Here is a 27513-nt window from a genome sequence, read left to right on the forward strand (position 1 = left end):
TGCGGCAGCTAACGCCATCACAGCTCGTTGCACAAACGGCAATCTCAGGCATTTTTAGTCAACATAGTGCCCTGCGTCTACAGCTATGGTGACTGCACAATGGACATGAAGAATAATAAAACCTACAAAAAACCCAAATTTTGCCCTGCCATGTGGCAGCAGAACGTTTCTGTGCTTAACTCAAATGATCAATTAAGTCAATATACTCGGTATAGAGGTCGGATGATCAGGTACTTGACACCACAAAACCAGATTGGCTACAAAATCTGTATCAAATAAAACCACTCATTCCTTGCAACTGCAAACTTTGAGATTAGCCACAAAATTGATATTCAAAGAAAACCACAAGATCTAACTCCTTACAACTGCAAGCTTTAATATGAACCACAAAACTGATATCAAACAAAACCACAAGAACCCATTCATTACAACTGCAACCATTTAAGATTGACCACAGAACTGATACCAAACAAAACCACAAGCGCTCATTCTTTACAACTGCAAAATTTAAGCCTGTTCTACACCCAAAAGAGATGATCAAATGTACAATGATGCATTTGAATAAAATATTGTACAGCAATTGCTACACAAGGCAAAACTCTTGGGCTAATCTTCCAGAAGGAAGGAAACATGATGAATTGAGAAAAAGGAACATATGAACACGGCAAATCTTAAGGAAACACAAGAACGAAAATGTCTGATGATGAACACTGATGCTGGGAAGGGAAACAGCAGAACTTTCCCGCCTTAAACCCACCTGAATAGCAAATAACAACTACATGTCCTCATGGCAACTACAGGATTTCACACATTGTTGCCCCATGGCTCCCCCAGCCTTCTTGGTTTCCATCACAAGCTCTGTTTCGAATAGGCGACAGTGGAACCTGATACAACTATAAAAGCATGTCGCCTCAGCTACTCTTGTATTTATGCCCCAATGGAGGTCCCCAACTTTTTTCTGTACAGTTTCAAAGTATGCAGTGCGGGCTGGCTTTTACAGATATATTACCAACTCTTCACAACTGGCAACCAGAGCCACTTGAATTAAAAAATCAAAGATGATGATTCCGAAAGCCTTCGACAGTATTTTGCTTATAGTGTTACTTTCAACCCTGTATTTACTTCCCTACGTGCAGACCATAAGGTTGTGAACTGCAAATGTAGTGATGGTACCAGTGTGAATGATGTTGCATGGCCAATACCTCTCGGAATTGTTGAATTTAGCAAACATGACCAAAGATAGGAAGGCCAAGCTACATCCAACAACCTATCAAACAAAGCGTTTGCTGAACTGCCTTAAGAAAATCTAGGTCCATCACAAAATTCCATTCAGAACACGCTGGTAATAATCATATTGCCTTGTCCTCCAGGCATCTAAACTGCTGCTGATCAAGGAAAGAACCAATGACACACATTGCTGCTCCAAAACATGCACTAGTGTAAGATTCAGAACAAAACTAACAAAGTCAATAGAATAACAAACATAGCACATAGGAACAGAACAAACCTCCTCCGTGAGGTTTAGATGGAACCGTTTCCTCAAGTTCTGAATTGTTCGTGGGCCACCTTTAAAACAGGGGAAGCCCGAGTCCTGGCATTTCAATAGCAAGATATAAGCCAAATATCAAGAAAATGCTACTGGTGGGCGAGTGAGATAAACTAATTAATATCTGACAAATAAACACACACACAGTACATCTGTTGTGGTGCTGAACTGCCATATCATATGGTGACATAATTTGTACAAATCCAATCTCCAAAAGAGAAAAGTAATCTTTGGATCAGGTTTCTCATGTAATGTTTAGGGCCATTCTCAGACCGTCTTCTTCATTGTAAGTCGTCAATTTCCACCATCATGATATCTTGGAGATGATTGGCCTACTAATATGGCAAATAAATTATGCTGAACAGATCTGTACGGCAAGATCCAACACTTGGTGCTGGCTCCACGCAAATAGAAGTGTGAACCACCATACCATATATATGTGTGTGTGTGTGTGTCTGTCTGTGTGTGTGTGCGTGCGTGTGTGTGTGGGGGGGGGGGGGGGTTGGAAAGAGACGATCATATCAGTGATACACCAACATTTTTTGTTACCATCTAGCATCAGATGGTTGGAAATCATAAGTTGGCACTGGTGCTCATTATCCAATTTGTTTATGGCCAATCCAATGCCAAAAATGGTGTTGGTAAATGGGACAAGTCTTTCTATGGTCGAACAGGGACTGATATTGACCTATTTGCTGGTACAAAGGATATACACTCAAAAGAGCTGTCATCAGTTTCAAGCCTCATCAAGAATGAATGTTCATAGAGGGAATGACACCCTTCGAAATGGTACTAATCCCATTCTGATTTTCAGCATCACCATCACAGAGACGGATAAGTACATTGGAAAAATTGTAAATTCCAGTGTATAGGAACATGCAACACAAAAAGTATATTCCTGGGTGGAAATTTTCAATATAAACCATCAGATATGCACTAATTGGGTGAACTATTCAACTCTGTAACTTCTTCATATCCCGACTTCCCCATCTACTCTAATTGTCTAAGTTCTGAAGATTCAAGAAGCTGACATGTCTGCGATGGTAGCACTTGATTTGCAGAGTCCAGGTAAAAGATTATGCAACTAAATGTAGTATCAACTATCAACGCTAGGGAATTCTTTCAACATTGGCATATAAAAATTTTAGAACAGAAGCATTTATGGAAGATTAGTTGCAGTTGCAGATGCTACATGTTACAGGCTCAGTGGAAAAATAAACACCTGGAGCATTTCAACGAGAAGAATGACGCGCTCTGCATGCTTTTGACATGTTAAAAAGCCTTGAATACATAAAACCTGGAAGCAATTAGGGGAACACGGTGCAACAAGATAAGGTTAGCATCATTCAAATAACTGTCAGAAATTTGTGTAAAGAACACAATATGCAAGACAAAATATCACCTTGAAATAGTCAAAGAACTCGCTAGGGGTTCCCTCTGCATCAGAGTCCATCACCTAGCAGAAACAAGTGTTTCAAGGTTCAAACTCGAAACTATTCAGAGCACCTAAGATACAAAACTGTAGCATAACCAATTCATTTTGACAAATATTCCACCTCAAGTAATTCACGAGTCAACTTAAATGGGGCACTCTCAAAATTGACACCCCCAGGAGAGTTTGACAGCATAAAGCCAAAATCAATATGTATGATATGTCCTTCCTCATCCAGCAAGAGGTTGCCATTGTGACGATCCTTCACCTGGGTAATAGGAAAAGTAATAACAAGATCATGAAAACCTACAAATCATAGTGCAACACTGCTTGTATGACATGCACTACAACATCTAATTATAACCAACAAAACAAGGAAGAAGAACAAACATGAACACAAACAAAGCATCAGAAAAAATAAACATCACATAATATATTGAAAGATTAGCGACATTATGCACACCAAGTGTGAGACCAGAACAAGTAAGTCCTATCAAACCACCTGGAGACTCTTATGAATAAATAATGCAGGCATATTTCATGGAGTGAGAAGTTATAATGAATTTTGCCAGATTTAGTGATAGATCAACAAGAACAACGTGAACAGCAGGACAGGTTCATGAACATTCTCTAGTCATGGTCTTTCTTCAAATGGCTAGTTTTTCACTTATAAAACAGTAATAACTTGAATTCACAAGATAGTTACTATACTAGTGATAGAAATCCTGTGTTCCTTTGTCTCATACACAAGACTAAGCACAAAATGAAAGGAGAATAAGTGAGAGCTGCAGAATCCTCAATCAGAGGCTCCGGTATTGGCTTCCCATTAGATATAGGATGTTACAATTACTAGGGTACAAAAATACCCATTACACAACAAGGGGAATTTGAATATGCCATTAATGCACTTAATGAACATGTGCTTAAATATGTAATTTAAATAGACGTGAATTGGGTTTGGATAAGATCCAAACCCAGTCGTGAATGGTGACTTCTTTTCATCCTCCCTCAAGTTGTACATGGTTTTGAACCATGAACAACTTGCCTTTCAACATCCAAAATCTGTCCTTGATAAGCCCTTTGGTAAACAAGTCAGCAACTTGATCAGCAGTCCGAACAAATTCTTGTTCAATTTCCTCCTCTTCAACTTTCTGCCTAACAAAATGTTGATCAATTTCAATATGCTTGGTACGACTATGGTGGATAGGATTAAATGATATGTTGATGGCACTTTGATTGTCACATAAGAGAATACATTTAGATATCGATTCTCCTACTTCTGTCAACAGAAGTCTGATCCATGTTACTTCAGCGGTAACAACTGCCATTGATCTATATTCAGCTTCTGTGTTCGACCTGGCAATAGCCCTTTGTTTCCTACTGCTCTATGAGACAAGATTTAGGCCAACGAAAAACATAATATCATGAGACTGACCTACGCTCATCTGGATCTCCTGCCCAGTCTGCACCTGTGTAAACAAGAAGTTCATGCATGTGGCATTCATTCATACTCTTTCAGTACAAAAGACCATCCCCAATAGTTCCCTTCAAATATCAGAGAATACGTTTAACAACTTTCATATGTCCAATACGCGGTTCATACATGAACTGAGATACCTGATTGACTGAATAGACAATATCAGGGCGAGTAAATGTGAGATATTGAAGCATCCTTAAAACTCAATCAAAGGGGCACGTTACCTTGAAAATAACGTATTTTCTTTCAGAATATGAGAGAATATAGGCAAGCAGTGAAAAACAGATTGCACAGATAGAAAACAAGACAGATCTAGTGCAAAACAGATTGCACAAATAGAAAACAAGACAAATCTGGGATAACTTCCAGATCTGAGTCGGATGTGTCCTCAAGATGCAAAAGAATATGACGTGATCTTATTGAAGCTTTGAAATCACGCAAAGATCAAATGATTCAAATCCGATCTTGCATGATTTTCTGAAGTTGTTAATATATAAAAACACGTGCAGCAGTGTGATAATATGGAAACGTGAACAGTGAATCAACAAACAGAGAATCTAAGTTTTGGAAGAGAGAAATACATTGGGTTTTGTATGAAGGAGGAACACGTTACTTGAATGATTTGACTTGAAGACAAGAAGAATAAAAGAGAAAATCAGTAAAAGCAATCAGAAAAAGGGATAAGGGATAAGAAGAAAGAAAAAGATATTGGAGATGAGGAAGCTTTACCGAATGCTCATAAGAAGGTCACGAACCTTAAGGTTGGATCTAGTTCTCTGATACCATGATAGAAATCTTGTGTTCCTTTGTCTCATACACAAGACTAAGCACAAAATGAAAGGAGAATAAGTGAGAGCTGCAGAATCCTCAATTAGTGGCTGCGGTATTGGCTTCCCATTAGATATAGGATGTTACAATTACTACGGTACGAAAATACCCATTACACAACAAGGGGAATTTACAATATGCCATTAATGAACTTAATGAACATGTGCTTAAATATGTAATTTAAATAGACGTGAATTGGGTTTTGGATAAGATCCAAACCCAGTCGTGAATGGTGACTTCTTTTCAACTAGTCCATATGATAAAGTTTCACACAAGAGACAACATGAATTGCAGAAGGCCAGGCTCATGAACATTCTCTAATCATGGTCTTTCTTCAAATGACCATTTTTTCACTTATAAAAGACTAAAAACTTGAATTCACCAGATAGTTACCATACTAATCCACATGATAAAGTTTCACACAAGAGACAACATGAACAGCAGAAGGCCAGGCTCATGAACATTCTCTAGCCATGGTCTTTCTTCAAACGACCAGTTTTTCACTTATAAAAGGCTAATAACTTGAATTCACCAGATAGTTATCATACTAGTCCATATAAGATAAAGTTTCAGACAACAGGCGCCTGGCTCAGGCAGATTTACAACCTAAAAAAGAAAAGAAAGAAAAACTTTCCATCATCAAATTCTAGAGAAATGTGAAGACATCATTAACATGCTGTAGGATGAACAAGACAAACAGGAGTTGATCTCCAAAACACACCTGCAGAAGGTAGCACAATATGGAATACCCAGCCATGCTCTCAACAAAGTTTCTCTGCAAAAAATTTGAAATAGTTATAATAATCATGAAAACTGAAACAAACATATAAGCTATGTCACAATAACATGGATACCAGAAACTTAAAGCATCATATCAGAGAACATAACATGTATTCATGAAACTATAGAAAAAGAAAACAACAGCAAAAGAAAAGGCACCAAATTACTTGAAGCTCACGATAATATATGAAAGAAACATGTGATGTTTGATATAAAACACCACTTACTTTCAAGGCTGACCCCACGTGTGCTCCATGAATTTTATTAACCAAGTATTATTACAACAGTTATACATAGATACAGCATAACGAATGCATCAACCCTACTCTAAATCTCGGCTTTTGAGCAACTAAAAAAAACTACAACTGAACTGAGAACAGAGATCTTGGTGATGAAGCTCAGAATATTAGCAACGAATACAGCATCAAAGATTTGAAGATATGCATTTCCATGCATTTGAATTGTTCTGAAAGAGTAAAGTAAATAGCACAAAGAATATTACATAATGAAATTCCACTCAAAATGACGACCCCAGACAAAAAGCAGCCAAAATGCAACTTCTCAAAGAGTAGTGTGTGCATGTTGCATGACAGAAGGATATATAGAAATAACAATAAACAGAACACTTGGATATAGTAAATCACAATTTTTGTCTTTGACTTGACATATAACAGAAGGAACAGTCTACAACCAGAAATGAAAGTACAAATGATACCAAATTGTGTAAATAGATTATAGGTTTCAAGATTGAAAAGCAATAGCACAATGTACAAAAGTCTGCAATACTGAAACAAAACAATCACCTGGGCAAGCTTAAAAGCAGGAGAATTTTCTTGGAATTTTGCTGAAAAAAAATCACGCAAACTTGTGATATTAGGGAACCGACTTTTGATGGCATGTATTGATGCCTGCAAAACAGAAGTAATGAATATATGATGAAAAAAAATCTTACTATTGAAATTCCAATTCATAAAAGAGAAGTACCGTATCAGGAATTGTTTCAATGAGGGCAGTGTAGGAAGATGTAACAAGAACTTCATATGGTCGCAACCAAAGAGGTAAGCCAGCTTCCTGGTATATATCTGCCAATAAAGTTAAAAGACAACCATGCATTGTTAAGAAAAGGCAATGTATAATGAGATTCCAAGGACTCAAAAATTTCCCATGCTTTGTGTGATACATATTGGTGCACCTTCTATATAACATTTTAAGTGATAAGCATTGGTAGCAGCACCATGCCCTGCCAAACTAGAGAAGCAACACTTCTAGTAAAGCAAACAGGAATTTGAAGTACCACTAACAACCAAAAACTAAAAGAGACAAAAAAACAAATTTACTAAAAAGGCAAAAGGACCTACACATTAGTCAAAAACAGAACCAAGATCATCGTAATGCAAGGTGAAATTTGTGGAAACATCAAGGAAGCAACTCTGCATTTTGTGTGCATGTACATGCACACACATGATCACATCCAACTACAACCATAAACTACCTAAACATAGATGCATTTAGAGAATAATTTCATAAATATGTACCTCCAAGTTTGCTATTTTTCACGTTTTCAGGTTATCTTAATACCATTTTGAATTGGAACTCGAAAGAAGGATTCCCATTGATTAATTATCAGAATGCAATCCATACCATTATGGGAGCTCCCACTGCACTGAAAGTAAATTTCTGAATCTTAAGATTAAGAATCGTGAGGAAGCACCACACAAAGACAGAATCCAGCGCCTAAGCCCATAAAACACTGAATTCATTGCACCACTATTTTAAAGTGATGTATAAACAGACAGAATTGACATACAGCGTTTTAGGTTCTTTTTCTCACAAATATAGATCCACAGAAAAGAAAGGTTATGAATCTCAGTTATAAGAACGACAAATATTAGAACGCTTTTAGTGGACTTTTCATGCTAGCCACCGATGGCCCATCATTTAGTCATTCCAAGAGCCCACTCTCTATATGAACTGGTTTAATCTATGTCACATGGGTACGGGTACGGGTACGGGTACAGGTGTGGGTATGGAGGGTATGACACGCCAATTTCAAAAAATGTGGGTACAGGGATACGACTATATATATATATATATCACATAAATACAAAATAAATTCAAAATAAATTCAAAATAAATTCAAAATAAACTGAATATAATCTAAATATATATGCTTCATCTAAAATATATATTATATACTGAAACTATAAAGTTATAAACTGAAAATATAATTATAAATTATAAATTGAATACAAACTTGTATGTGTGGAGGGTAAAATGGTGTGTCCAGGTGTCGACGTCTGTTGACACGGGGACATGCATGCCGACACGGGTACGAGGGAAAAATGGAGTGTCCGTGTGAGATAGGGTTTAATCATTGAATTTTTAACTGCATAGGCCATACTGACATACTTGAGTGAAATAGCTGCTATCACAAAAACACAATTCCCTCCTGCTACTACGGTTGTAAGGAGCAGCTGTTAACATTACACTTAAAAACATAATATTCAGTAAGTAAACCAACCATTGGATATAGCTTGATGACAAATTGCAATAACACATGAATGGTGACAATTCTAGATAAAGCTGTTAAACACTATAACAGTCAAGAAAGGTAGCAAAAGTTGCCTACCAAATGCAATTCCCAGCAATAAGTTAACATGCTTTACTTTATAACGAAAACATAATTCAGTTGTTTTATTTGTCATCCAATCCTAGTATAGCTTGCAAACACTTCATTTTTTAGCGCAAATGACAGGAAAAACTCCTAAAGAAGACTTCTGGCTCTTTGTTAGGTTCCAACACAGCTGAGCGAACCCTGCTACATCATGATAGTTGAATTGCTTCATGTATTGGATCAGCTATATCTAAAGAAGTGCGAATTAAGACTCACTATGCAGACACTATGTCCAAACTAACAAAAGTCCAACCTTGGGAGTGGGCATTTACAATCAACTGAACTACAAATCTAAGACACAATGGCTGGGCAATCTTACCAAAGCCTGAAGCAAGATTGATAAACATGTGTTAGCTGTGACTGAATTACAAACATAAGAAATAAAGGTACAGTACTTAAACAAGCAAGTTGTGAAAATGGCCATATACATGAATGGAACACATATCTCAGCACCCAACATTAAAAGGCAGGTTTAAAAAATCAATTCATAATTTCACTCAATTAGTGTAAAAACTGTTTTTCTGACATTAAGATGACACTTTTAAGTAAAAGACAGAAATTAAGATCAAAGTAATTCCAAATTTGCTCTGATCGTTGACAGAAGCAGACTGAAATTATTGCATTTTTCGTATTAAAGTGTTCCAGGCACACCAGGCCAAAACAACTGACAGGAATGAAAGATCAATTCCACGAGAAGAAAATCATATGACAATAAAGAGTTAAACCAGGAAATTGATAGTAATTTTAGGCAACAAAAGAATAGAAATACAAACTTCTCTATAATAACATGAATACATGTAAAATTCACGCACTTCCTAAAATGGAGCGAACATCAGTGACCAAGTAAAAATCAAGTATCGCAAAGGAGCATACCATAGAAGTGAGATATAAGTTGAACAGCAAGATGCTCTTGCCTGCAATCATCACCACTTTTAACAATAACCTGTAGAAAGTGGGTGCACAGAAGGAAGGCAGAAAGATTTCAAGTCATTACTGAAATAAATGAAAATTATACTGTATAACTGCATATTATATATAATAAATGTCATAAATGAACAATAGAGAAAAGCAAACTAAAAAACCCAATACAGTACAAAAGGACACTTTTCAGTATGAAAGACCTTTCAGCATTTTAGACATGCAAAATTAATTAGCAGAATTCCTAGTATGCAGCATCAAGCAGTAACCAACATTCTGTAGCAGAACATAGGAATTATCTTGTAGAGAATCATGTGTATGGATTATAAATGTGATAAGGTCACGGCATATAGCTTCCTTCAGGGTGTGTTTGAATGCCTCGGATCTCAAATCTGAGGATCTGAGTTGGCATGGGGCTGGCAGATGTGGTATGGTCCCCATGCCAGAGATCTGAGGCATTCAAACATGGGATCTCCAATCCCATAATTTCAAGAATTTGAGATCCCTGAAATAAAGGGAGAGGAAGAGAGGTCCTCAGATCTTTAATCCAGTCAGACTCTCGGATCTCAAGAAACACACCCTCAGGGTTGAGCATTATGCAGCAATACACCACAATACCATCACAGATCACCGTCATATCCATGTCAGAGAGTTGATGCATAATCCATAACCATACATCTAATGATTACTTTGAAGAAGATTAAAATGAACAGATAATAGAAAATGGCATGTTCAAGGCAGAGAATTAGCTTTTTGTTTTCCATTTCCATGCAGGTATTTTGGTTTAAGTAGAACAACAAATAGTGCAGCCACTTCATTTCTTGCCACTTTCTTTCTCCATATGGAAAAATGCTAACAATTTAATATTAAGAAATCCATCACCTTTTTCCTGAACGCATAGTGCATATAGGAATGGTAGGTCCTAAAATCTCCCAACTGTCTAAACCGGTTTCAAGAAGTATAGTTATAGGTTTCTGATTATTGGGACTTGCAGAGACATTCTCTATAGCTTACTTAGTAGAAAGCATGTATTAGATTAGGTACCTTTCATGTTTAATACGTTTTTAGAGAGAACAAAATCAATGGCTCGTATTGAACTAAAACTTTTGAGATAATAAAATCAAGTTTTTAGTCAAATTAATTCAGTCCAAAACATAATTTTAGTAAATCACAATGAAAACACATCTACAGGTTCAGATTGACAAAGAGCACCTGCAATTATGACGTTTTGTAGTTAGGATGGAAAGGAGGATAAATTGATTAGGACCAACTAACTTATTATGTATGCATGCAAAATTTTGAGGGAAAGGTAAACTTTCGTTCAAAAGGCAACAAATTTATATGAAGAAAATGTATATGGAGCAGCCCTCTAGTTACAATGAAAGTGAGCAATTAACTAAGGTGTCCCAACTATGCAAATTAATCTATCTCAAGCAAGCACCCTTTGCTTCGTTTGACAGCTTTTGGCCTTTTGTCTGCGCACATGACTGTTAGGAACGAAGTGGATCATTCATTATTATATCTTGTAAGGGTTCTCATCTATGTCACATGGGTGCGGGTGTGGCACTTTCAAAAAACTTGGGTGCGGGGGTGGGGGGTGCGACAAAAATATACAAAATTATATATATAGAGTCCAAAAGTTGGACATAAATGACCCTGGGTGCATTGACTGCACCCAGGGTCAGGTTGACCGCATCGGGTGCGGGTGCGACGTGGGTGCGGCACCTAGTTGAAGAGTCCCTGTGACATAGGTTCTCATATTACTCTTATTCTTTTATATGCGGATGATATGATGATCAAAGGGAATCATCCTTCACATATTTGTGAGGTGAGAGCAGTGTTGAATGACAAATTCCAAATGAAGGAGTTGGGTCCACCTCGATATTTTCTTGGGATGGAAGTGGATCATAGACTGAATCCTCTGGTACTTAGCACAGATATGTATGTGATCTTTTGAGTCGGACACGCCCAATTGCAAACCCACATGGACACCAGCAGCAATGAATAAGCATTTGGAAGCATAAAGGAATGTTGTTATTGACTTCAAAGAAGTACAGAAGTATACTACGAGAACTGCAATATGTATCTTTACATGATATGATATTGTGTTTTGCAGTAACTTCCCTGATTATGCATAATCCCAAGACCACATTTTGATGCAGTAAAAAGAATACTCGGGTACATAAAGGGAATGCATGAAGATGGTTTAACATATACTATGTCTTCTCCTTCCTTAGGGCTAATAGGAAATTAGAAATTGATGTTTTCTCAAAGGCAGACTGGGATAGTGATCTAGCCACGTGACCTCAAAATACCATGTCTACCTGAGCACTCATCCAGTGTTGTGGAGCAGCAAACAACAATTGACAATTCCTAGATTAAGTATTCAGATAATATAAATCCATGGCTTCCGGTATTGCTGAGATTTGTCGGTTGAGGCACCTACTCACAACTCTTGGACAACTGATCACAAGACTTATATTATATTGTGAGTGCTACTTCCATTTCAACAAACCAAGTCAAACATAACAAGACAAGCCACAGAGTTAGACAAACATTTGTTCAAGAAAAAGTTGAAGACCAAGAGCTATAGACCAAATTTATATAATGAGAGGCTCAAGTGGTTGATTTGTTTACAAAGCCACTTTCTGAGTTGAGAGTTGATGACCAAGTTATACAGGGTCCTTATCGATGCATAACTTGGGAGGGGATGTTAGTTTGGCATGATGAAGGGGGGTATAATTGTTATCTGTCACATATGTATGGGTACAGATGCAGGTTCAAATGACAAGAAAACTTGGAAAATGTAGGTACGGGATATATATAAATGTATATATATATATATATATATATATATATATATATATATATATATATATATATATATATATATATATATGAAGGTAAGCAACTAATGAGTAGAAATTACCCTTTTCTTCAAAAAAAATCATTTTTTTCTAGATCAAATGTTAAAGATGTGATCTACATGGTTTATTTAGTAGGAAACTTGTTTTGAATCATGTGATTATGACACATAATTAGGTTTTTAAAGGGGTTCAAAAATCAACAACCCACAATGTGCCAAAATATCATATTTTTCCAACAGAAATGCAAGATCCAAGGCTTGATCCTTAGCAAACAATCCATGTTAAACACATCTATGTGGTTAGATTGAGTTGATACAACTTGCTCATATGATTTCTAGATCATTAGCTCCTTACTTTCATTAGTACCAAACATTTTTCATATATATATATATATATATATATATATATATATATATATATATATATATATATATATATATATATATATATAAGGTTAACATTTGCTAATATCAACCTGACCGTCCGAATGAGCTGGAAATCATATGTGCGGTATTGACCCAATCCGACCTCATGGATGGATTCGGCACAAAGTTGTCAATCGAGGAAGCGGGAAGCGGCGGAAGCAGGAAGCGAGGGACTTCTAAAATTTTAGAAAGCGAGAAAAGCAGGAATCTTCTCGGAAGCGAACCGGAAGCAACCTATGAAGCGAACCAAGATTTGAAGGGGAACTGAAGAAGGAAGCGACCTAAGATTCGAGTGGGAAGCAAATAGGAATCCAAAGGGAAGCGAAAATGTAATTATATTTTTCCTAATTTACCAAAATATAATATTTATGTTATATAACTCATAAACAATCAACCAGAAATATAATTCAGAAACAGTCAACTAGAAATACAAGTTATACAACTCAGAAATAGTCAACCAGAAATATAAATTATATAACTCAAAAATATAACTCAAAAACATAACTCAGAAATAATCAACCAGAAATATAACTCAGAAATAGTTAAACAGATTATATATGAATTACACACACAAATATATATATATATATATATATATATATATATATATAACTGAAATACAAAATATATAATATAACCAAAACACAAGATTATCAGTTATATATATAACTGAAAAACATAAACTATAGCAAAAACAGGAAGACCGAGAGAGAGAAACAGGAAGAAGAAGAAAAAAATTGGAAGAAGAAGGGAAAACATGAAGAAAAAAAGGAAAAACAGAAAAAAGAAGAGAAAAGAAAAAAAGAAGGAAAAAAGGGTATTTCTTTTATTTTTTGGTAAAATTTACATTTTTAAGGGCTAAAACTGGAAGCTCGCTTCCCATTAATGGGGAAGTGTGCACACACGTTTTGGAAGCACTGCTTTTCGCACTTCCAAAGCGTGTTTTGGGGAAGCACACTTCTCCACTCCTATAGGCACTTCCGGTAACCCTAATTCAGCATGGTCCAAATGCCCTAACCGACTTTTGGATCATGTGTTTTCGACGAAAAAATAGGATTTTATGAGCCGAGAAAATATCGCACATGGTACGTTGTTGATATTTCAAGGCTCATAAAATCGTGCCTACACGTCGTAATCGGATGATCTAAGAGCCGACCTCCACTAACCTAAACATGTAGATCACATCTGTAAGGTTGGTTTCAGGAAAAATGAAAAAGAAAACTCATTTGTAGATAATGTCGACATGGGAAAATGTTAACCCATATATATATATATATAATGGATTTGGATTGGATTAAATCTATATTCAACTAAAGTTAAAAAATAATTTTTTAATAAAATAAAAAGAGTTTGACCCCCCTCCCTGTTCCTATTTGAAAAGAAAAGGAAGAGAATCAAATTCTTTTCTCCCTCATAAATGACAAGGAGCCTCTTCAATTAGTGAGGGCCCCCTCATTAATGGAAAAAAAGGGGGGAGAGAGTTTACAAAACCCCTTTTCACATTTCTCCTTTTATGTAAACAGGTCCTCCTCATTAATGAATAATGAAAAAGGAAAAAGAAAAAAGTGGGTGGGGGCGGGGGGCTTCAAAACGTGCCCTTTCCCCATTTTCTTTCTCTCTCTCTCACTCTCAAAAGAAGAAGAGAGGATGCAGGCAAAGAAGATGGATGAGGACTGACCCACATAAGAACCTCTCTCTATCTCTCCTATCTTTCTCTCCCTGCTCTTCTTCTTCTTTCTCTCTCTTGTCCCTCCCTAGCTCCCCCTCCTCTCGGCCACATGGGAAGGTCAGTGGTAAGAGAGGCATACAAAAGGGGAGTCAAAAGAAAAAAAATGAAAAACATGCATTTGGGTCAAGGCTGGTCAGATTCAACCCGACCTGATCCAAATCATACCTGGTACAGGCACCTGTACCTGCCATGTAGACATAGGTATGGGAGCCTAAGAAGTGTAACCATGTGACATAGATTGCCATTTCCGTCAACTGGGACATGATGGCCATATTTAATTTTCTTGTGCAATTATTATGGAATTTTTATCGTTTTGTAGGCTTTCCCTATGTTATAACCCTAGAGACCCTTGTATATATAGGCTTCTATAATTCACCCCTTGGCTGCCATCCAACCATCTCTCTTCTTTCTCTTATTCCATCTCTTCCCTCTTCTCTATAACACATCATGCATGCAGGATTAAGGTCATGTTATGTCAACATGGACAATTATGCAGAGTATCTGCATGATGCAGTGAAGAACATAAAATTGGCCCAGATACTGTGGTTTTGTCAACACAACAGCCCCATCGATCCCCATCCCAAAGCCCTCCCTAATCTCACCAAGAGACGGGTGTACGTGCACACACACACACATGCAGGCATCCAATGCAATCTATTGGACATAATGTGGATATAAAGCCGTGACCAGATAGAATAGTTTTTTAATCCAATACCCCCACTCCGTTTGGAGGGGCTCCAGTTGGTAAAACCCTAGAGGTAACCTCCCCCCCCCCCCCCAATTGTCCACCGTGGAGTACACCCAGCCTTGACCTTGCAACAAGGGATGCCCCCCGTGGATTTCAAACTTGTGGCGTCCCATCAACTTGGTGACATTCACAAGTTGCCCCTACCAGATGAATGGAGTCTTTGTGGGCAACTCAATTTAAATCATGAGTTAAGAAAAAGATCTTTTTCATGAATTAACTTAGTAAGTTGCCATGACATGATCAACCACCTGAACAATTAATGGCAAGAACTAAAAACTAATCCAGTTGAGTTGATGCACATACATAAACGTCAAGCTCTAAAATGAAGAGCATGCTCTTCAACGGTATGTGTATGTGTGCATGTGCATGTGCATGAATGTATAAAATAAGGATAGCAATGATCTTTTGCAAGTAGATATAACTGATTAGTCTGATTCCCCTTTCAGGAAATCTAAGTAAAACTAAGGAACAACTTATAAGAACACTGCAACTTATCAAGCAGTAATTACCAAAACTTGTATTTCAAACATGAGTATTTGCCAACATTGTGAAAAACAAATACTGAAATAAAAGCTTACAACAAAATTTCAACTTACAGAACGCAAGTCCCAGCCAGGTGATTTCCCATATTCTGAAGAATTACATATCCTCTCTTTCTTTGCCTCCCAAAGCTCACCCGATAAGGCATCAGTGGCCTTTGGAAGACCTCCATTAGAAACCTGTTCAATGGTGACCAAATTGCTTATTTAGATTTTCATCTTAGAAGACACTAGTTTAAGAAGCATAAATTAATAGAGAACATCATGTGGTATCACCTTGGGTTGTGTATCTGCTGAATCCTGACCTGCTCTTTTTAAAGGAAGTCCAGGAGGTGCTTCCCCTTTTGCTGCAGCAGCCTATCCAAAAAAGTAGCATTAAATTAACAAAATCTGCCAAAATCCTTTTCTCAATACAAAAGAGCATATAATTTGCAAAAAGAATGCTGCTTTTCATGAAAATCAAGCACCACTAAGAGAATTGCAAAGGGGGGGTCTAATAACTGGCAAGCTGAAAAAAATGTGTCTGGCAAGCTGAAGGGTGGAGAAAAAAATGTCTACAAGGTAAGTGTAGCATCTTGGACAGCAAGTATATTAATAGGTAGACACTATGCAGATAGAATTTAAATCTGGCAAGCTAAAAAAAAAGTTCAGAAAGAGAACAAGAACTTTGATTGATAATCCTATAGATAGGATATGAGCAGCAGCAGGAGTGACTGGAGAATAAAAAATAATAGATCAGCATCTTAATATTACCCTTTCTTTCTGTTAACTTTATATAAGATCAAATGATAAAAAATGATTTTGCTCAAACAAACATTTTGAGTTTTGAGAAAACTACCAAACAAGTATCTGCTGTCATTAGGGCAACTTTTCAGTAAAAATTCCCCCATCTTCATTGTTAATTCTAATTTACCCAGTTTTTGCACAAGTGGCATCATAACATTGTGCTTGATTTTTAGGCTGTATATCTGGCCACTTGTGTGGCAACCAAAGGATAAGTTACTACAAGATCATTAGGAGAGATGTATGCACTTGCATGAAAGATACGAATCAGGAAAATTGAACAGAAATGACACACAACCACACATGTGCGTGCATGTGCATATGCACGCACATACACACACACACACGCATTGCACGCACTCGTACCCAGCTATGTCACACAGACTCTTCTAACAGGGCACCGCACCTGCACCCAGGCAGGTGCGACACTTGGACACAGCTTCCTTTGTGCTGTTAGGTGAAGTCAACCACACTAAGGTCCATTTCTATCCAAAAGTAGATTCAGTTAACCCTAATCAAGTCCATTTTTATCTATATTATATATATATATATATATATATAAATGCATACAAATACACATAGTGTTAACTTAAAACTGTTAAAAATTATATATATATATATATATACACTCCCTGCACCCAAGTTTTTTTAAAGTGCCGCATCGCCGCATCCGCACCCGCATCCGCACCCACACCTATGCGACATAGGTGCCCAGGCACATGTACACACAGGCATACACATGCACATCTTTCTGTTTTTCAATGAGAATTATTATGTAAAGCTTCTAACTTGTGCGGGCAAGGAAGGAGCATTCTCATAAATATCAGGTTCCAAACAGAATGCAACATGCACATTTGAAGTTCACCATTTGCATTATTAAAGGCTTCATAAACTACAAGGTACAAACTACAAACTAAAATAAAATTCTTAAAGATATGATATAGAAGCAAATTATCAAACACAAAGACATCCTATAATCAAATCTTACTTACAGGCGCACCTTTACTTCTGCTATGGCAATTGTGCTTGGAACTCGCCGGTGCTCCTTCCGACGTGGTGGATCTTCATCCACAACGTCTTCCATGTTAACGCCAGGAACTGCGGTTAATGTGATAGTTACCCATTCTAACCCATCATTTCTGTCTCTTCTGTCTGGTGCTTGGGATGAGTTATGTATTTCATCTAACCCATGAGACTGGTAGTTACTGATCCCAGGAGCTTCCATGGACACTGAAGAAGGTGACAATTTATCACTGTCACCACCATTGCCTGAACCCAGTGATTCATTGTCCCCTGAATGTTCAATATTTTGCTTTCCAACAGAAAGACTGACATGAACAAATTTCACTTTAGCCTCCCATAAATGTGTCATTGCCTGGTCAATAGCAAGAGAAGCAGATCTCAACATCTGATCAGTACTACTGTGATTCAAATCTTGTGAATTCCAAAGAGGATACGCCCATGGAGGAGGTTTCTGAAGTTGTACATCACCATTAGCAAGAGGTATTCCTCCTCGTGAAAGCTTTTGAGCATCAGACTGCCCTTTATTATGACTGGGAGATAAACATTATTTTTCAAATTAGATGTGACATTAAGTGAAGCTTCTCACATGCAAAAAGAAGTATTTCAGGGACATGTAATCAATGATCCACTAGAAAGCTTACCCAAAACAACACTAACAGATCAGAAGACTCAAAAGTACCTTGGAACTTCACCTTTCAGAACCTCCACACATATCAGGTAAGGTGCCTTCTCCCTGGAGTTCAACAGAACAGCTTCATCTTCAGGAATGTTAACAACTCGATACATGCCCTTTCCCATTGGGAAACAGACCCCTAAAACAGGACAACATAGTCAATAAGCTAATATCTTATACTTTATAAATAGCTTGTTCACGAGAGAGAGAGAGAGAGAGAGAGAGAGAGAGAGAGAGAGAGAGAGAGAGAGAGAGAGAGGAAATGTCTGCTGACTCTGATTCATCCATGCTCATGCCCATAAAGTTTACTTAAATTCCACATTTGAAGAAATATAACCAAAAATAACCTTTTGAGTGGCAAGATCATGCTTCTAAAGAATCCTTAAGAATCTCTAAACGGTTACAAAAATAATCTAATAAATACTTTTTTATTTTTTTACCATAAAGGAGAATTTGTATTTATCTTTTTATTATCATGGATTTTCACCAGCCCTTATAAGGGATAAAATAGGCTAGGTCTTATATATATGAGAAATATTATCTTCCCAGGAGGACTCCATTGGGAGTCCTCTTGCATTTTATCGGTAGGATTGGAAGATGATGTTCTATGCTAGTTTCTTTTTTCTAATAGCTGGCATGGCATGACCAGAAAGATATTACAAAAGAAATCTCTCTCTCTCTCTCTCTCTATATATATATATATATATGTAAGGTAACTAAAATATGTTTACTGGTATAAACCAAGATTTACATAGTTTTTTTACTCTTTTTTTCGAAAATTTCACCATACGGATGTGATCCAGATGCTTGGTTTTATAGAAATAGACTCTTGGATCATCCAATTCCGATGTATAAGAAGGATCTTTTAAGGCTTCAAAATCCACGGCTTAGAATTTTCATAAATATTCAAGCATAAAAAATCGCATATCATGATCTGATTACAATGATCCAACAGTCGATTCCTAGCAAATGGACCATGCTGAATACATCGGGAGGGTTTGATTTGCAAAAAAAATTATGAAAATTTTGATTCTTACCAGCAAACATATTTGGTTGGTAAACATATTCCAGTTTCCCTATATATATAGGCACACGGACACATAAATTTACACTAGTGAAATCTGAACCAAGGCCCCTCACGAATGTGTCTCTCTATCAACCGACCTAGTGCATTCATATGTCTAAGGCTTGAGATTCTCAAAAAATAAATATAGTTGTGCCAGAATTAATTACACTAAGGACAACTAGCGACCATGTAGGATTATTACAGCTGGTAAAAGAGCAGATCGAGCCAAGCTTTCCATTTTCAGGTGCAGTTAGTTTAAGCTCAGAGCCAGTTAGGACTCAGCTCCTGCCTACTTAGGCTTGCTTTTTAGAGGGACAATTCAACATAGAGAAGAATGGAGCACCTGACATGCTGACATCTATACAGACTACCAACCTCAACCACCTGCTTTATATTATTGGTTGAAATGTTATAACTGTTCTTAACAAGCCTAAACTAGTCCAATCAACCCAATCAACCCCCATTCAACACTAAGCTTGTTAAACATCACAAAATCTAACACTAACTCATCAACACCCGAATAAGCAAATTTTGCAAGCTGATAGCATGAGACAAGCGAAGTCATAAGGGACTTAATTCATTTACCAATTATCAGCACTAAAGATCACAAATGTTCATGATCTAACAAATCCAAGCTTAGGACAGAAGGAGGTTAAAACATTAAAGTATCCCAATTAGGATAGATAGGTAGACAACATGTTGATTGTGCCCAAGATAACTTTAACCATGTCGACACAACTGATAGGGTATCTAGTATCCATGCTCATTAGCAACTTGTTAATTTGGATAGTGGATCAATCTACAGAATGATGTGCCATCAATAGCATCATTTAGCAGCAACAAGAGCAAAGGTGTTATAAGAAGCAGAGTTTCTTATTTACAGTTGGCCACCTATAAAGCATCCCAGATTTTCAGATGAAAATGTTACGCCCCTGGAATATAAAACAGACTCCACATACAATTACCCTCGAAAGGTCGTTGCTGCTGGCAGGCATTCCAGCATACTATTCGGCATGTGCTGATGGGAGGTGGCTAGAGTCAGACACCTCCTGGAGGGCATTCACGAAGATGGACTGCCCCATGGATGCAACAACTGAATTTTATTTGGGTTGTCATTTTGTATTCTGGTGACTGCCTATCACCTACTATTTCTTAGTTTTAATAAAAATTACCTCACTTTCAAGGAAAACAAAAATTCCAGTGAAGGCGACCAGAACTAGGGAAAAGTTAATAAAGGAAATAATGGACATGCAAATTAACCCAAGAGTTTTCCAACCTAGGACAGCCACTCATTATGGGGGATCTGCCTTGGAGCTTCAAACAAATTAATGAGCATTGGCAATATGATTTTGGAAGAACTGTGGAGTTAAAGACCAGCATAATGTCATCGAGGTGGGTGCTTGGATTAGAAGAAGAGGCAAAAGTTGGTTCATCCAGAGAGGAATGCTTGTCATCTCCAAAACAATAAATACACTTAGCAGTGACATCCTTAAGGATTCAAAGGATCAACAACTGAAAAGCAATCCATCCATCAATTTTGTACCATTGTCTTCTTTTTTTCCTCTTTTTCTTCTCCAACGTAGAGACCTCTTGTCACTTCCCCTTAGATAACTTCATAAAAAGGAAGAAAACAAGAAATTTGAAAAAAACTAATCCACTCAGGAGTGAAGATAACAAGAAGTATGGACAAATGAACTGATAAGAGCATGTACCAACAATGTGCAGGAGATATTGAACAAACACCTTAAATCCAGGGAGTAAAAACATCCATAGTTCATTAGATGTTAAGAGTATAATTTTAGATGGCGTCACAAAATGTATTAATCCAGTGAAAAGATAGAAATAAAGACTAAAAAGATATTCAAGTCATTGACAAATCATCAGAAATTAGAATGCTATGTTCTTTTGTAATATGAACAGCTGCAAATGTCTTACATTGAGAAAGCAATCTGACAGTTCAAACCAAGAAATGCACTAATCTTTTCTTCCAACAATCTCAGAATATGAGTTACTTATAGAACCAATGCCAATAAATCTTTGAAACTGCTCAAAATTTGGTGCTATAATCAGTTTGTTTTTTCACAAAGTACATGCAGACATGGTGAAACAAAATTTATGAAAGCCTTCAGGTTAACATATGTAAATAAAATACTGGCAGAATATCTATCACAAAAAAGAGATTGGGGTAGTTTATCAAAAAAAAGAAAAAGAAAAAGATAGTGAGTATACCTCCACTATTTTGAGCAGCAGCAATATGGGAATTGATCTCCACAAGAGACTACACGCAAGCCAGAACATCAAAGAACCAATAAACAACTATAAACTATGTAACATTCTCAAAACCCCAAGCAAAAAGAGTACAGGCAGCAAATCCAGATAATGCAAGGAAATCGTATACCTCACGAAGGGCACTTTTGCGATCTTCAATAGGAAATATATCAACTAAACCAGATGATGTATCACACAAGGACTGAACAAATTCCAAAGAAACATGATATGTCCCTTTACGAATCTGGGATGTAATATTATTTGGCAATGGAGGCTTAGCAGGAACTTTGTCACTACGCTGCCTTGGCGAACCAGGACGTTGCTGACATGTAAAAGCAGTTGAAGTTTCAGCATATACCTAAAGGATGCATTTATTAAAAAAACACCCATAACAGCAACAAAAAGAAGCAGGATGAAATAAAACAGTTGAAAGAGAAAAAGATTGTGGCAGCATTAAAGCTGTGCTGAGTGCTGCATCCCATTATACATACCCCTAATGGAGAACTCATACCTTGAATTTATAGCTAATAACCATATGACATAAAGCAAGAGCGAAATAAATGAAAATATGAGCCTTTACAGTAGACAACAAAGGGTAATAAAACACAACCATCCATTCCTGTCTTTTACCTAATCTATATAACGTTAAGAAGTGTAATATGAGCTTTAGTATTCAGTGTGCTGTCCCTTCTTATGTACATGTCATCATTTATAGGGGTATTATTGTATTTTTGCCTCAATTAGTTGTAGGGTTGTAAAGTCAAGCCAATTCTAATTCCCTTCCAGCTGATTCTGAGCACACGGTTTAAGATCCTTTACCTTCCTCTCCTCCCCAGGTACGTCATAGTTCTTGAATTTTTGTTCCCCCTTCTTGCTTTGTATCTTATAAATCTTTTCGCCTAAGCATCGTGCATTTTTTGCTTTGATTCACTCGCAGACATTTTTACTAAGAGTGTTGCCCCATTACACTTTCAGTTATTCCTTTCCAAACTTGGGATGATTCCACTTGCATCATCTCAAGTTTGAGGGGGAGTATTAAGAAGTGCAATATGAGCTTTACTAGTTTGTGTGATGCCCCTTCTTATTATGTACATGTCATTATTTATATGGGAACTATTTTATTTTGTATCTCAATGAAGTTTCTTTGGCTTTGTGCCTTCAAATTCTCTCCTTAGTGCTTCTTTTTTCCTCTTGTGATATATAACATACAGAATTTACTGCTCAATTATATGCCAGGTCCGATAAGTACATGCATAATAAGTTTAATACCCTGGTAATTGGTAGTCGGCACAATTTTGGATACTTCCTTTGACATAATATGTAAGAATCACAAGGATTTTTTCTTTACATAATATGTAAGAATCACAAGGATTTTTTCTTTTCCAATCACTGAACAATTTTCTAGTGATCAAGATTTGGTGAACAGCTCATTCTTGTCCAGGAGCATCATGTGTTGCATTGCGCGAGATTGAAGACAGTGGGATTAAAAATGATTAGAGGAGGTTAATTCTTGTCCATCTCATTGGCGGGAGACTCAAAATTTTGGGGAAACTAAGATTTTATTCCTTGGTCAGAGTATAGGGTGACAGTCCTACATGAAGGTTGTATCTACCCAAAAATTTCCGAAAAGAAAAAGAAAAAGCACAGTCCAACTACTGACATGAAAGAACATAAGGAGAAGGTCATATAAGGAATGGGATATGGTGTAGAGTATACTACTAACTGTAGAGCCCGTGGACACTTTGATAATAATCATGTGTGCTTACAACCACATGTGACGGGACAAACTATAGGATCAAGGAGTTTTTCATGAAAGGTGCCTTATCAAGTTCCAAATAAACGAATATAAAAAAGAAAGCTTTAGCCTTGTGCATATGTTTCTCTTTCTTGGAAGCAAGTTTTGAATAGTCTGTGCTTAACAAAACATTGGAACAAGTACATCTTAGTGTGCATATGGTTGTGTGCAAGCATCAAAGAATGTCTCTTTGTGTGTATGTCTGTGTAGCTAAGGATAAGAATATAACACGGTATAATGCAATAATGCAAAATACTACTGCTCTGGAATTATTCAAAATGAACACCATGTTAGTTTTCTTAGACTCTGCCTGCGATAGCACATGCAAGTATGAGCTTCAACAAAACGGAAATTAATAAGATTCTGTGAAGGTGTAAGGAGGCAAGTTGTAGAATAAAGCAATGACAGCAACAAATCAAAAATTGAATTCACAGTTGGACAATGTATGCTTACCCCTTTCAGTTTCTTGGAACCAAACAACTCAGAGTCCTCGACAGACCTGTCACGATCACGGAACAGCCTCCGGAAAAATTTCTCTGTTCCTGGACTGCTGTCAAGCGCCCCTGGATGTCCATTTTCAGAAATGGGAGTAGGTTTCTCTTCCTCTGGGTGCACCCGGAACAACTTGCGAAACGACAGAAAATCTGATGGTTCGTCATCTTCACAGCTACCAGCTCCATTGTCTTCTTCATCTGTTCTGTCATGTCCATCCTTCTTTTCACGGTGATCTTCATGTTTTTCCTTAAACAGCCTCCGAAAGAAACCTTCCTTCTCATCTTCTTCACCTGATTTCGCTCCCAATTTTTCATCACCTTCACTTCGGTCACGAAACAATCTCTTAAAAAACCCGTCTGAGCTTGTTATCAGTTCCTCATTGTGAACGGACTTATTATCGTCCTCCTCCTTAAGTTCCTTGAGGATCCTCCGAAAGAAGCCATCTTGTTCCGAATCTCTCGCCGAGTCCTTTGATTTATCCACCTCCTCACCTTCCTTCTCTACTGATTTCCTGAAGAACAATGCATCACGAACTTTCGGACCAGGCATTAACTTCTTGAAAACTTTCAGTGAGGAATCCAACTCAACTTGCCCGACCTTGCTCTCCACTTGCACAGGTGAACTCCCAGAAACAGGCGACGGAAAAGATGCAGACCTTTGGGAAGTTGGAGGCGATGAAGTTAATGAAAGAAACTTCTGCTTCGAAGAGAGTATCGTGTTCAGCACCCGGTTTTTGGCATTGCTTCCGGGGCTTGGTGGAGGATTCTGCGGTCGGACGAGTGGTGGCCAATCCCCCATAAGGGTCGCAGCGATTTGGCACTTCTCCTGTATCCTGCTGATCCCTTCAGTGTCATCCGAATCCTCTAGTTCGGCCAGAAGAAACCAATGGACCTTGAGTGCAATCTGAAGCGACTTCGAGCACATATCTATAACAAACTTATCGAGTGAAGGGCTGGGCTTATGTACAAGCATGTAGCAGATCTGGAACAGATAGCTCTCGATTCCAGAAAGCGGCAAACTGTACATACGGTTACAGAGGTAGTCCCGAACGCCGGGATGATCATGCTTATACAAATAACTCACTGCAATCCACTCGCAGAAGAACGCCGAGTCGAAAAAACGGATGAGCCAACCGCTGTCACCGCTGTCGCTCGGAACTCTTGTAATCTCCCTCGGCGACCCATCTGATTCTCCCCGTGCCAATCCTAGAAGGCGCACCATGATCTAACACTCCAATCACAAAAACTCTGGATCCTTATTCGGAAATTTCACCTAGGGCTCCCCTTCCTAAACCCTAAAAGCATCTTCCCGAACAAAATTCGGCCTCAATACCTCACGACCGCCCCGACTCCGATCCATCAAAACGCCAAACCGTAGAATTCACGCATCCCTAACCCTAATTCCCAAATGCTCAACTTCTTTAAAGATTCAATCCCTCCACAAACACCGACTATCATTCAAAGAAACCCTAGAAAACAACACCGAATCCTAACGAAAAAAAAACAAAACTCCATGCCTCCAAGAGAAAAATCGAAACAAAACACGATCCAAAATCGAAAAAAAAACCGTCTCACCCAACAACAAAAAGTGCGAGACGAATCAAGAACCTCCTACCGGAATAGCTCCACGGAATGCAGAAACCGACCTGAATTCCGCCGGATTTCTCGATTCCGGAGCCGCAAAAACTGAACGGAGATCCGCGCTCCCGACGCAGAACTCCCCGAGAGGAATCGAATACAAGAAATAGAGGCGAGAAAAATCACCGGAGAGGATTTCGTTTTCTATTTTTTTTTCCAGTTTTTTTCCTCTCCTTTTTTTTTATTTTTGATTTATGCAAAGCAGCGACGGGATCCGTTCCCTCGATATTATAACAAAAGATACCGCAATTGTCCTTCACAAACGAGGAAAAGAAAACGCCTTCGAATGCCAAATGGAAATGAGTTTAACTTTATCTCGAAATGGAATAAAAAAATTTATTTCATTAAAATAATATTTAGCTCAACGACGGCATTATGGTAATAAACTAGTGAAACGCATGGTAATTATTATTATTATTTATCATTTATACTCTCTCTCTATTCTCAATCGTGTTTTTATAAGGGTAATTTCTTGATAACACCTAACTGTTATCTGAAATTGTATGTCACGACAACCTTTTATGAAATTCCTGATATAATCCTAAATTGGTCAAATAAGGGCCTTGAGTTAACCACCCTCGCACACTGCGTAGAAAAATTGTTTAAAGTGTTTTTATGGCCCTTCTTACATGTTATCCAATGTTAAAGAAGTTAAATCGACTGCCTATATTTTTAATAGTTTTTAAGAAGTTAAAAATTATTTATTACTTTTAAATTTTTTATCATTAATGACACGTGTCATCTTATGGTAAAAAGTTAATCCATTCATAAATTATTCGATTCTCAGAAACCGATTGGCCTAGTGAACCGATTTTGTCAACATCGATGTTATGACCTTACATCTACTCACCTTTAAATATTAAGAACTCGCCGATAACCAAAACGGATCCGAAATAGATTTTATTCATACTTTCGGTTTTGGATCGCATATTTCCACAGTTGAAATCAGATCCAGTATAACCATGCTTAATTAAATTATTCAAAAATATTTAACTCAAATGAACAAGTTGAAGATAAAGCAGAAAGCAGAAGGGGCATTGGTATTTTAAAGTATTTAACTTAGGTTATCTAAGTGAGCGTAAAGGTAGGTTACTTAAGTAGGTCCTTATCTGGCCATTGTGGGATAAAAAAAAAAAACTCTTAAACTCAGTAACTATATCAGGAATTTTAGAAAAGTTAATGTCTGACATGAAATTTCAGATAAAAGGTAGGTCTATATAAAAAAAACTACCCTAATTCAAAAAGGGTTGAAGTGGGTGTACCCCTTGTCTGTCTGTTGGGCAGTAAACCTTATAAGGTGGGGGCACAGAGCCCTACTACACTCATTCACCTAACGTGATGTGTCCAAGGTTTTACTTGCCGTGTGAGCAATTTCTTTCATGTTACTTAGGGCTGTCAACGGGTCGGTTTTGGTTCGGATTCAGGTAGAACTAGGCTTGGACCCTATTTTTGTGTATGATATCGGATCCGAATTCGAGTCCAATGGAATCCACTATAAGAAAAACCATACCTAGACCCAATACACTCACTATATGAATCAAATCCGGAGCATACCTGGTAAAATAATATTTTTAATCATTTTATATTGAAAAATTTCAAGTCTTATTGGGAACTCGGGTTGGGCCCGAGTATAATATAAAATTTCACAAATTATACCCGGATCCATGTATTAATCGGACCTTTAGGTCCGAGCCTGAGTATTAATAGGATCTTCTTATTTTATCACCATACCTGGATCCTATAGGGTTTGGTCCAGGTGGGATCCATGTAAACCCGACCCGTTGACACCCCTAGCTACACAGTAGACCAA

The 27513-nt window shown here is 37.5% G+C and overlaps 1 protein-coding gene across 1 annotated transcript; it reads right to left on the minus strand.

The window, feature by feature from the left end:
* Positions 1-534: 534 nt before the first annotated feature.
* Positions 535-25817, minus strand: LOC149836325 (phosphatidylinositol 4-kinase beta 1-like). The gene is made up of 16 exons (XM_090009135.1): positions 24025-25817; positions 21907-22098; positions 21738-21786; positions 18449-18581; positions 17747-18299; positions 16240-16320; positions 16021-16143; positions 9611-9680; positions 7048-7145; positions 6867-6971; positions 6005-6058; positions 3103-3246; positions 2949-3002; positions 2769-2843; positions 1508-1591; positions 535-1417 (listed from the first exon to the last, which is right to left on the minus strand). The coding sequence occupies exons 1-16, from the start codon at positions 25285-25287 to the stop codon at positions 1316-1318; spliced, it is 3180 nt and encodes a 1059-aa protein (XP_089865261.1). The 5' UTR covers positions 25288-25817; the 3' UTR covers positions 535-1315.
* Between the last annotated feature and the right edge of the window lie 1696 nt (positions 25818-27513).

This window comes from Nuphar pumila, chromosome 6 (genome assembly GCF_984573655.1).
Source record: "Nuphar pumila chromosome 6, dmNupPumi1.hap1.1, whole genome shotgun sequence".
NCBI classification, from domain to species: Eukaryota; Viridiplantae; Streptophyta; class Magnoliopsida; order Nymphaeales; family Nymphaeaceae; genus Nuphar; species Nuphar pumila.

Coding starts and splice junctions, on each gene's coding strand:
- LOC149836325 (XM_090009135.1), bottom strand. CDS start 25,287: ATGGTGCGCCTTCTAGGATTGGCACGGGGAGAATCAGATGGGTCGCCG. Junction 16,321..17,746: donor TTGCCATAGCAGAAGTAAAG/GTGCGCCTGTAA, acceptor TTTTTTGGATAG/GCTGCTGCAGCAAAAGGGGA. Junction 3,247..6,004: donor TATTGTGCTACCTTCTGCAG/GTGTGTTTTGGA, acceptor CCTATTACCCAG/GTGAAGGATCGTCACAATGG.